The 12726-nt window shown below is 38.5% G+C and overlaps 1 protein-coding gene across 1 annotated transcript; it reads right to left on the reverse strand.

Annotated features, from left to right (window-relative positions):
• Positions 1–7000: 7000 nt before the first annotated feature.
• inaC (inactivation no afterpotential C) lies at positions 7001–9971 on the reverse strand. The gene is made up of 11 exons (XM_068290588.1): positions 9605–9971; positions 9358–9389; positions 9096–9290; positions 8907–9035; positions 8698–8854; positions 8407–8635; positions 7950–8347; positions 7697–7898; positions 7453–7641; positions 7251–7391; positions 7001–7198 (listed from the first exon to the last, which is right to left on the reverse strand). The coding sequence occupies exons 1-11, from the start codon at positions 9883–9885 to the stop codon at positions 7046–7048; spliced, it is 2106 nt and encodes a 701-aa protein (XP_068146689.1). The 5' UTR covers positions 9886–9971; the 3' UTR covers positions 7001–7045.
• Between the last annotated feature and the right edge of the window lie 2755 nt (positions 9972–12726).

The raw sequence follows: 12726 nt of genomic DNA on the forward strand, positions 1-12726 counted from the left end.
TTGCGAGACTGTTTAACTCTAAATGTTCACGTAGTGCCATAAACATTTCAACTGGCTCTTGTTTTTCCGTTTGTTTGTTTGTTTTTAGCTTTTCCCAAAAACAACAAAAAACCAAAAAATATAAACACACACAATATTTAGAGGTTGAAGTATAAAAAGGACCCAAAAAGCCAGGCGAATAAAAATATCTCGCCAATTCATACGCTTGATTAGGCACATTCTATCTAACATCTGCGTATCTGCGCTTAAACAAAAATTTAAAGGGCTTCAAAAGGAGTTCAGGATACACTTACCGGAAGCAACTAAGAGCTGCAACATTCTAAAGACAAAGACAAGATTATAAAAGTTTTTAGTTGATTAATTAATTGTCTATGGCATAAGACAATTCTCTAAATGCATAAATAGTTATCTAGAGTTTCTACTTTATTTTTACCTAAAAGGATTTCAAAATAAATTCAATTTTCAATTCATTCGAAACTCTTCAAATCACTTGATTTTGTGTTTAATAATAAACTTACAGACTTTTTAGTGAATCTTCTTACACAATTATAATTAATTTGTTTGATATATCAGCACTAGATGTAAGTACATTAATAATTCAAATATTCATACACATTCAAAAGCTCAAAGCAAGTCATTCGGTCATAGTTTGAACCAGTTTATAGAGCAAATTATTTGATAATTACAAAACCAATAGTATTCTATAATAAGTAGTTTAAAATAAGTTCTATAACACTGAACTCAAGTATGAATATGGAAATACTTATGTACTTAAACAAGATTGTGAAATACATTTATACCTAATCTATTTTCAACCTATTTAAAACCTATTTTTAACTATAGCATAATTCAGTTCTCAGTTATCTTATCCTATAGTTCTAGTAATGTGGAAATACCTATCTAGTACTAAAAAGGGTGTAAAGTACTTAACTTTTTAATCAATCTTGGTAATTTCTATTTGAATTTAACTTGAGATTTGCTCAATGCTTATTAGCTTGCAGTAGTCAGTACTTAATCTATTTGTAACTCAGCATGTTTCGAGAAACCTTTTACCAATTTATTTGTTTTTTTGAGAGTAACTAGTTAACTTATTACTTAACTCATCTAAGACATCTCCTTTTTCGTACTTAATGCACTTATCTGAAACTCGAACTTATCCTTGCTGATGTTAACCTAGTTTCAAGTCCTTTATACCCATTGAATGACAGGGTATAAAAAACACGCACAAACCGTTATAGCAATCAAAATGAAATGGTAGCAATGCTTTGGACTTTGCTTTGATGCAAGTAAGAGCACAGTTTAACCGTTAGATTGCAGCACAAACACACACACACATAGACAAACACACTCGGTGAGAGAAAATGGCGCGCTGCGCTTTTAGAGTGCACTGAAGTGTAACGAGCGCAACGACCGTGCGACCAAGCGTCAGTGCGACCAACTTAAGCTTACTCTACTTTGTCTATATATATATATACATCCCGTTTACTATATATGACATAAAAACGAAATATCTGCGGATAGGCCACATTTTATATATACCTTTAGCCATTTTTATTCTAGTTTCGTATACATTTTGCTGATGTGCCATAAATTTCATTGTCGTTTTCATTTAACAATTTTCTACTTTCACTTATTAATTAAGACACACACACACACACACGCACACGCCCAGAGAAATCGTCCGGAAATTATAACAATGCGAACTCACATAAATATAGCCAACTGGGAAAGTTGAACACATACATATGTACATATATATTTAGTAGTTACCCAGCAAAAGTTACCAACAGAAAGTAAGCCAAACAGTGAGAAAGAGACAGAGAGTGAGAGAGAGAGGGAGAATGAGTATCCTGTGTGCCGCTATCTGATGGCTGTGGGACTGGGATTGGAATTGGGGATTGGTTGGAACTCACTGGTATACCTGTAGCATCCTTATTTTTAGTGTTGCTGTTGTTGTTGCTGTTGCTGGAGGAGTCTGTATAATTATTTCATGAGCGCTGTTTGCATTGGGAATAAGCGAGCGCACAGAGCGGCCAATATGCATAGTAAACATATGCACGAATATACATACATACAAACGTATACATAAATACATACATACAAACTATGAGGCTTTCAACAGAGTCGTAGTTAAATTCTTTAGACATAGTTTTAAAAGGGGGAGGAAAACTAACATTTTTGAATGGTAATATATGTATATATAAACTTATTGGTTAAGGCTAAAACTTTGCCCGTCGATAGGATATGAACCAAAGTTTTCGAACAGAATAAGGACAAAGTATAAGAGTTATTGATCTAGGATGAAATTTGTCGGTAAATCATACAGCAATTCCCTACTCAGTTTATTTAGATTGTGGCCACTTATGGGTCCCCTCTGTGTTCGTCGAGTGAAAGCCACTGAACATACTTAACCATCACGCCTGGACTATAAACACAAGCTTTTCCATTTTTATGTGTCTCGGTGTGGGTGTATATGCGTTTGTTTGTGTTTATTAGTCGCCTGTGAGTCTAGATTGATGGCATGTGTTGTATGAGCTTTAAAAGAGAAGTATTTTACTATGGACTTTAAGTGAAACAAATTTCCACAAGCTTGGCAAAGATGAAAAAAAAAGGAATTCTGAAATGAGCTTTGCATTTTTACGAGATATATAAATTTAGAAGCAATGCTTCAGAGAGTGACCTGCAGCTTAAGAGCACTTCCCCTTACTCCTGTGGACTATCCTCCCTCTCACTTCCATTCCCATTCGTCTCGCTGGGTGTAATAAAAAATTATCACCATTCTGTGACGGAACAATAAAATACTATAGTATACCATGTAGAATATTTGTTGTTGTATTTCGTGTGGCACAACACAACTTAACTATATTAAGGAAACAAGTACGTAAAATATTTTCGTATTTTTTATGTTTATTTGCGTTTAAGAGAAGAAAACTGTATTCATTTGTTAGTGCACTTGTTTTCTAATACTCTTCACAAGTTTATGAAGTGCAAAGAGATTCAACTTTAATGGAAAATGCATCTACTTTTATCTCCATCTCTTTGAAATTTCCTTCAATTCCTAAAATTGACTTGCAGATGATAAGACCTTAATCAAGTAAAAAGTGTATTAGGCTCTGCCTTTTTCATTGCTTCATTAAATTATAATTCACAACTAGTTTTAGTCTCGTATCATGAGTGTATTTCTTAAGAATAAAGTGAAAAGAAATTTAAGAGTATAGAAATTATTACATTCTCTCAATTCCTTCTACTTTCTAGTTGTCGTCTTTCATTTGATTATGAATTTGGTGAGATGGAAATGAATGTTGCAAATGTTGGATCATGGTTGAATGAAATTTCTCTCTTCAATGCTTTGGGGGAATCATCTGTGAAAAATGCAACTTTCAACAGAATTCTCTCTCTCTCCCTCTTTTTACCCCATTGGGAAGATATCCATGTTGTTTTTTTTTTAAACCATTGTCTCCCAAACTGAGCGGCTGCCAAATGGTTTGCAAAAAAAAAAAACACAAAAAATAGACCAAAAAGAAGACTCTAACAAAGCAAACAAGGACAATGACACATGGGTAAATGGTTCAGTTTGTGTTTTCGTTAAAGTGTTTCAAAAGTTGTGCAAGGGGAATAGCCGCTTCATGTGTACATTGCATTCCATGTGTGCATTCGTGATGAGAAAGGGAGAAAGAGTGAGTAGCAGAGAAGCAGCGAGATGGTGGGTTACTATAATTGAAACAATAAACGGCCTACACGGAACGTTTAAATATTTAGTCAAGCCAAACAAATGAACAATGATTGGAGTTTAAGCCTATGCTTTATATTGGATTTATGCCTTCAAATGCTCTAGAAAAATACTGGTCTCTAAGCTGGCCAAAGAAATTAACTGGAAAAGGATCATCAGCATCAACATCATCATCATCATCATAATCTCCTTGCAGCAGTCATTGTCATGGTAACACTTGAACAAAACAGAATGCTGGAACTGAATCATCAGCTAATTCATGACAATATTTTGTGGCTTTTGTGGCTTTTATGGGCCTAGGGAGCATCCATCCATATGTGCATGTCACTGCCATTCCCATTGCCATTGCCACATCATAAGAACGGGCCAAACCCACACACACACTCACACCGAAAAGAAAAAAGAGAGAGCAGAAGTGGGGAACAGTTAGTGGCAGTCAGACAAAAAAAGTGAAAGAAATAACAGGCAAAGGAAGAGAAGACAAGACCGAGTCCGAGATGGTGATGGCTGATGCCACGGGGCGGTGGCCATATTGAGTTCGAGGGGTGCTCATGCGGAAACGGAAGTGACAGTGTATGAAAAAAAGACGGGACAGGCCAGTGTAAGGGAATGGGGCAAAGGAAGACAGAACCACAGGTAGGTAGACACACCGACAGACCAACAGACAGGTAAGAAACGCGTTTGCTATAACAATTTTATCGTTAACATGCCATGACAAAGGTATGTATGCCAAAAGAATACAAATAAAGTGTTAGATAGAATACAGAAACCGAGCTACTAAGAAGAGGTGAACGAACTGCAAAACTCGGGAAGAGAGTTTAAAAATTGTTTAAGGCCCCAGAAAAAACTCATTTAATTTTCTCACGTCCTTTGGCATTCTCTCGCCCGCTCATCAGTCTATCCATCAAGATCAATGTCAGCTGATTTATGTTTATGTATGCCTTTCAATTTATCCACTCCAAACAGCATCAGCGTCTATCTATCTATCCACTTGTCTATTATCTATGCCGGGTCAAGGCTTCATGCGATGAGCAACAAAGACCCTGAAAGCTAAAGTAAACTATGCCAAAGAGATTGTCTCCTAAAAACTAAACTAAGCTTCTTGTCTGTTTCAGTTTTATTGCATTGGGAAAATTTATACTATCTGTTGTAACCTTCCGTCTCTTATCTCCGATGCTCCCACTGCCAATGTCGTGGCCATTATTTATATTGTGTTAAGCACTTTAGTACATCCTAATGCGTTTTGTTGTTCCGGTTTCACGTTAGCGTCACGGTTCGCGTTAGTCAAAGACACAAATGCCAGAGGCGAAACCCACCATCCCACCATCAGAACACATTCACAAGCAATACATGTTGCGGGATTGCCAGGGGATTCTAGTAAGAGTTGTTACCCACTTGTTCTAGTGGGTGCCAAGGCAAGGCAAGGACATAGACATTGAAAACCGTCGGCCACGTGTCTGAAAAGCCACGAAAAAGTGCACGTAAAAACTGCAAATTGCCGCTAATAGAAGTGCAAACAGTTTTAAGAGCTAGATAAAAGGAAATACATATATTCGGACATGTTCCCATTCGCGATTACGCCTTGAAAGTGAATTGATGTGAATTCAGTAGGCGATTTATTAAATGGAACGAGCTATCCCTTTTGGCAGAAAGAACTGCCTTATGATTCCAGTTTGGTATTTTGACAGCCAATTCAGCTTAGAGCGTAGCCAAACCTCTATATTAGAATCGAGAAATTTTTCTCTTTCTGGACAATATTGTTGGAAATTGTAATCAGGAACATGCCTGATTGCAGTAGCGTATCTTAAGTAGAAGGGTTAAGAGAGCAATTTGTTTTTACTGGCCAAAAAGAATCCCCAGATCCGCCACCGTCCGATAGAGTCCTTGTAAATACCAAACGAGTTATTACCGAATAGAGTAAAACTTACATCACCTCAAGTTGTGTGACTTCGTTTTTCGTTTCGTTTTAACTCTTAGCCAAATCCATTATAACAAATTGGAATAGGTTCCCTTTACGGTGAAAAATGTAATACCTAAGCAGTTGTTGCATTAGTTTCCTAAAGGGAATAAAGTTGATTTCATTTTCTTTCATTTTCCTTTTATACTTTTACTTATTTTTGCTTTTTCGGATGAATTTTTTTGACGAAATTTCAAACGATGACCTTCTCGTTGCTTCGCCCTTTGGAGTCTCATAATGTTTTGTTTTTTTTTTTTTGGTTGAGGGTCGAGCCAAGTCTCTTTTCAGGCCGCCCACATATCAACCTTTTGTCAGTGTTCAAGGAATTTGGTATTAAAATGTCTCCAAAGAAATATTTTTGCAGGACCGGGTTAGAAACTATTTGCTGGTTCCAGTTTCGAGTGCCTTAAGGATAAACCGCGCGCACCTGCCATAGTTTACATGAGAATCTAATGGGAGCAAAAAGGGGCAAAACTCATTGTAGAAGAGTAGAGTGAGTGCCAAAACAATTTTCAAACAATTTTACGGCTGAGTGCGTGCCAAGACCAGAGAAAGGGACAACAAGTTAGACAGAGAGAGAGAGAGAGAGAGAAAGAGGAAGAGGGGTCCAAGAGTGAATGGCGTTGGCGTTGGCATTATATGGCAGCCAATTTCAAGTGTCAAAAAAATGGCAAAATGACAATGAAATGAATTTCATTTGGTGTTTGTCAACGCCTTCGCTAATTGTCTTAATGGAGCAGCAGCAACAAGTTCTCTGCTTTGGCATTCTGAATCTGTTTCAAAGAGAGTGAATACTTTTACATACACTCCTCTTCATCAAATTTAAACTCGTGCCCATGCGGCGTATGCGTAACGTCTTTATGTTTTCCCAGTTGAATGCTCAGGATGTTAGCTTTAAGATTCTAACAGTCGCTAAAGTGGTGAAAAAACATTGTACGCAATTCCCCTAACTAATTTCGCATTTCAATTTCCCCTTTTGAAGGTTAAAGTTCAGAAAAGAGGAGAGAGCGAAAGCGAAAGAGAGAGAATGAATGAGAGAGCCGTGGCTATTACCTGGACTAGTTGAGCCTTTTTTCGGGGAGTATGGGTTTGTTTTCATTTACTATCTGGGCTTCCGCTGAAATCTAAATGTTAACTAGCAGGCAGAGAGTCCATAAGAGAGAAAATAAAACCTCGGAGACGAAGCTCCTAAAAGCTCACTCTCAAATAACTGTTAGGGCGAGAGAGACTGAGAGAGTAAAAGATTACACAGGATAAACTTAACTCTAATAGCGAAACCAAAATTACACCAACAGATTGCAAGCTTTTAAAGCTTCCTGTCGACTATCCTCAAAGCTTTATTCGGTGTGGCAACCATTTTAGATAATTGTTATAAACTCTGGATTCATATAGGAGAAACCAATAAAATCGTTTTGATCTAAATTCATCATGAAAAGCTTATCAGTTGGAGTTAAATCTGTCTTCTCCTTGGTAAATACTTCATCAAAATTGTTGATATCCTTGCGATGTTTCTAAGAAAGGAAACTGTCAATTATATGTCAGGAAATTGTAAATATAACTTACAATTTTGGGAACAATCGGTGGTTGCATTTCACCAGCCTCAGCTTTATCCCAATCGATTTGACCAAAGAAAGGATGCGTGGTTATCTCCTGTCTGGCATAGCGACCAGCTCCTAGACGATTATTAGGCTTCTTAGCGAGAAACTATAAGGAAAATCATGGCGAGATGTTTAAAAAATTCTCGCCCGTTGTAAAATTAACTTACGCTGGTTATAATATCCATGGCCTCATGCGAGAAATGCTTGGGAAAGACGGCCTTCTTCTCTTTGATGTTACGGAATATGGTGGAGTCGTCATCGCCCTCGAAGGGAGCCTGACCAGCCAATAGTTCGTACAATAGAACACCATATGACCACCAATCGGCGGTAATGGAATAAGGATCATAACTAACAATCTAAAAAATTAGCTTTTGTTAGTTTTGGGTTAGAACTTCCTCTCTCTTCGCTCACCTCGGGTGCCATGTAATTGGGAGTACCACAAAAGGTGCGTGTAGTCTGACGATCGCTTACACCTTCCTTGCTTAAACCAAAGTCCACTAATCTGACATGACCCTCACCATCTAAGAGAATATTATCCAGCTTCAAATCTCTATAGATAATATCGCGTTCATGTAGAAAGAAGAAGGCTATGGCCACCTCCACGGCATAGAACCTATAGAACAAATAGAAAGTTACTTTCTCCACCGTAAGAACGTGTACTTACACAGCCACAGACTCTTTGAAACGTCCATATTGCTGCATATGATGCATCAAATCGCCACCCTTACAGTATTCCATAACAAAAAATAAACGATCCATGGTCTGGAAACAAGAATGCATCGATACCAAAAATGGAGGACGTCCAGATAGGGCCAGAATACGTTTCTCATTCATTGGCAATTCCATGTCATCGGTTTGTATAATGACATCCTTGCGTAACACTTTCACCGCATACAATTCATCTGTGCCACGACGTTCGGCTAAAAGTACCTTGCCGAATGAGCCTTTGCCAATTGTCTTGACGAAATTGAAATCAGCTGCCCGTATCATATCCCTTTTACTCATATTATGGGGCATATCCTTATTGTCCATACGCCGTTTCTCATTTGGACGACGATCGTGCTAAAGATTTAGAAGAAAAATATATTTTAAAAACTCTCTGAGTTTGTCCTTTAACTTACTCGAACTTCATCACTCAAACGTGCCATATCATTAACGATATCGATGCAAGGAATATTATAATGTTCTCCCTCGACTTGAGATAGAAATTTATACCAACCATCGATGGGCTCCTTTTGAATTTCCTCCAGGCTGAATGAAAATGAGCCCATGAAATCATTGCGAGAAGTTCGATCCCAATCCCAGACTTCAATAAGCAAACGTTTCTCTCTATCCTGTGGTTGTAGTTCACTGAAAGTATAAGTAAACTTTACGGAGAGAAAGCAATATCTAGCACTCCCTTGAAAACCTACAAAGTGATGGTCTCATTAAAAACAGGATTGAGATTCTTTTGTATGGTTTTGGTCTTCTTTTTGGTGCGACCCGAGCGATCGGGATGCATTTGAACAGCTATGTAGGGATCACTGAAACCATTCGTATCCATGGGAATAAGATTTGCGGCCTCTTTAACTAAAAAGAAAGCGTATTTGAAAACTAAAACTAGTTTGAGGTATCAACTTACTGTCTACTTTTAGATTATTCCCCTTAAGCTCCACATAGAGCAATAGTTTGCCACGCACTTCACTAATATCTGCTCCGCACATGGGTGGCACTTTCTCCTGGCAAACGTGATGCACATTTAGGTTGCAATCTGTTGGAATGAACAAAAAACACTATAAGAGCCTCTTTTGAGTTGAAAATAAATACTTACTCTCACACTTGACACCTTGATGGGCCACACCATGCAACAGCATGCCGCACTCGTCACAGAATGTGGGCGTGGTATAGGTGGTTGAGATCCAGCCATGCTTCACTTTGGCGCAATCAGCATCGAAATCGGTGTCCTTGCCAGGACACTTGAATACAACATATTTGCAGCACTTTTGATGAATATTAAAGCGGCATTCTGCAAGGCATTTGAAAACGAAAAGCTTAATGCATTTTCAATGCATAATTCTCTTTTCTCAACCTACCCTCGCACTGAAAACCTTGCTTGCCAAAACCCCTAAACTCGGTCAACGTTGCGGCACAATAGAACGTAGAGGGGAAAACAGAGGGAGAGAGAGGGCAACAACAGAAAAAAACGTGTCAGATTACACAAAAAAAGTCTAATTAAATTAGCAACGCGCCGCCGCTTGCCCCGAAGAAAACAAAATGGAGAAACAAATGGAAAATAGGTATAAAAATAACCAACTGAGATTGCAACATTTTTAGGCTCACCAAATGAAATCCTTGCAATGACCACAATAAGTTGGCTGCTTAAAGAAACGCACCGCAAACCGATGGCCATTGACAATTTCCAAACCCTTGCGCTTCATGGCTCCCTTACGCAGACGATTCTTCATATAGTTGACGATATTGGCTTCGCCAGTGATGTCCAATAGATTGGCAGGAGCCTTGCCACCTGCTGCTGCTCCTCCTGCTGCGGGAGCAGCTGCGCCAGCTGCAGGTCCAGTTGGCAATACAGTGGCACCTGGCGTGGCAACAGCAGCAGCAGCCATGGCTAAAAAGGATTAATTCCTTGGATCAACTGGCAGACTGAAAGACTAAGACCGACTCGAACCACCGCACGGCTTCAGGCGCGACAAGCAACTGACCTATCAACCGACAATGGGCCAACTATCTAATGTCTAAAGAAACCAAAAAAGTGCCAGACCAAAAAGGTGACGGACAGCCACCAAGACAAAGGGATTATGTTTAAGTAATGTTCAATAAACAAATAAAAGAGGGGTAAAAGAAAAATGCAAGAATATGCCAAAGACATGACCACACATTCGTGTGAGTATGAAATAAAAGAATGCAGTCAAATAGTTTTCAAAATTTGCAAAGTTTCAAGCCTTAGACTTATCATACGGTAATCAGCAGGCTCTTCGGATTGGTATTCTTCACTAAACATATTCCTTTAAGCCTTAACTAATACCAAAGATGCTCATATCATAAATGATGCAAAAGATCGTGTTGGTATGAGTACAGAATTGCAATGTTTTAACTACTCGTTTTGTCTTAGTAATTCATTATTAGATAATTATTTTTTATAAAATAGTCCAAACTTAATCCCTTCAAAGACATAATTGACTAACTTAAAAGGTGTAAATATATTAACAGCGATCACACTATCTCATGTGAGTACTAGTTGCTACTCGTTAATATGCTTATTAACAGCAATTATCGCCTTCCTAATTGTCTCTCTCTAAGTGTTTTTGCTCTCTGTCTGTAGTCAAACAAGAAAGCCTCTTAAAAATTCACTTACCTTTACTGATAAGTGTAAACAATTTGGACAAGGTCAAGATGGTACTTACCATTTCCATTTCCATTTCTAGCATCGACTCTAGCACAACTCAGGACATTTGCCAAGCGACAATCAACGACAGCTGGCATACGTTGCGTATGTGTGTTATGTGACGTCAATGGGCAGCATGAGAAATGCATGGACTAGAAGAGACAAGATGGCGAAACGGGAAAGAAAAGAGAGGGTTATGGCATGTCAACAAACTTGCACAATGCCAGCAACCAGCAGCCAACAGCCAGGAGGAATAGGACAATATATACACAGAGATTGCAGGACCTAAAGGAGAGCACACACACACACAAACTGGTTGTGTGTGTGTGTTTGTTATATGGAACGGAAGTTTTGCTAACGATGTCGATTATTTCTATGTCATTGTTGATTAATTTATGCAATTTGCAATTTGCAGGGGGCCCCGACATGTCGTATGATTGATATAACTATCTAAGGAGAAACAACGAGGAAGAAAGAAAGAGACGGAGAATGAAAAGAGACAACGCCAAGAGAGGTACGAGAAAAACCATTTAAAAGTTAACCTTTGCTAAAAATAGAAATAGAAACGCAAATCGAGCACAAAGTGCAGAATGTTTTTATACCCTTGCAGAGGGTATTATAAAATTGGTCAGATGTTTGTAACGCACAGAAGGAGACGTTTCCGACCCCATAAAGTATATATATTCTTGATCAGCATGAGAAGCTAAGTCGATATAGCCATGTCCGTCTGTCCGTCTGTCCGTCTGTCCGTCTGTCCGTCGGTGCGTACGCGTTTTACTCAGCCATCTTAAGAGCTATCGGGATGAAATTTTTTTTGGGAGCTTTTTTTTACCCGGGTGAGATAAAGTATGAAAATCTTTGGGATCGGACTACTATATCATATAGCTCTGGAACAAAAATTTTTGCAAAAATTGGAGTATCCCCATGAAATTCACCAATATAATAGAATTTGATATAAAATCTCAGATCCCAAAATTTGACCCTGATCGGATAAATAGAACACAAGTTACAGTCTATATAAATCGGTTCAATCGCTGCCGGCAGCTCTGCTTGCTGCCTACTACGTCATCATCAAATCAACAGAGCACATGCATACACACACAGACGCAACGCTACATAAACTGTATGTGTATGCGTGCGTTGCTTTGCTTAGGGAATGAGGGAAGAAGAAGAACAAATTGTACATAGTATGAAGAGTAAAATTGTTTTGTTTGTATATTAATGAATTGAGTTGCAGAAAACAAATTTTGAACATGTGAAATTATTATTGTCAAGGACTGCAAGGGTATATAAACTTCGGCATAGCCGAATTTAACTTCTTTGATATTTTTTTTTGTTTTTGTTTTATATGCTGTAAGGACACACATAGAAGGACACTCACACACAGAGAAAGACAGACAGAGGGAGGCAGGAGCCAAACTAAAAGCTGCTGTGGTTTTTCGGCTTGAAATCTAAACCAACCAAAAAATACATTTTGTGACGTAGACAAGACCAAGAAAAACGAAAACCAACAAAAATGGCAATGAGCGGCAAATGCAGGCAAGCTGATGCCAAGCCATATTATGTTAGGGTATTGGAAGAGCAAAGTGTTGCTGTGTGAATGCATTCAAACGGAAATGGAAACCTTTGTCGGACGCGAATAGAAACGGGCGAAACAACAAAAGCAAATGTCATTTAAGGGCTTGGGTATAGTAACTGAGTAGACGAGTCCATGAATTCCCTTCAGTCAATGTATCTCAGAAGTGCACTTTGTGTCGACAAATATGCTCTCAGAGATTGCACACAAGCTCATACACAGAAGTATTGCTTACACCTGTCCATGGCAGACAGACAAATGAGGTTGCTAAGGACGGGAAGGAGGGGCGGTGGGTGGTATGGTACGCTCAAATAGATTTGGTTTTCATGTTGTTTTTGTTGTTGTTGTTGTTGTTTATGTTGTTGCTTTCAATTTACGTCATCATTTCCATGGCGTCGTCAAACAATTTTCTTTTTGCATTTTCACCAAAGCAGGCCAAGTGAATTTCCTCTCTCTCTCTCTCTCTTGTTACAATTATTGACTCTC

Source organism: Drosophila tropicalis, unplaced genomic scaffold (genome assembly GCF_018151085.1).
Source record: "Drosophila tropicalis isolate 14030-0801.00 unplaced genomic scaffold, ASM1815108v1 contig_593, whole genome shotgun sequence".
Classification (NCBI taxonomy): Eukaryota; Metazoa; Arthropoda; class Insecta; order Diptera; family Drosophilidae; genus Drosophila; species Drosophila tropicalis.

Bases quoted from the DNA above. Each gene is read 5' to 3' on its own strand.
- inaC (XM_068290588.1), bottom strand. From the start codon at position 9,885: ATGGCTGCTGCTGCTGTTGCCACGCCAGGTGCCACTGTATTGCCAACT. The intron at 7,899-7,949 runs GTAAGTACACGT...TTTGTTCTATAG, and splicing joins TTCAAAGAGTCTGTGGCTGT to GTTCTATGCCGTGGAGGTGG. The intron at 7,199-7,250 runs GTAAGTTATATT...TTCCTTTCTTAG, and splicing joins CACCGATTGTTCCCAAAATT to AAACATCGCAAGGATATCAA.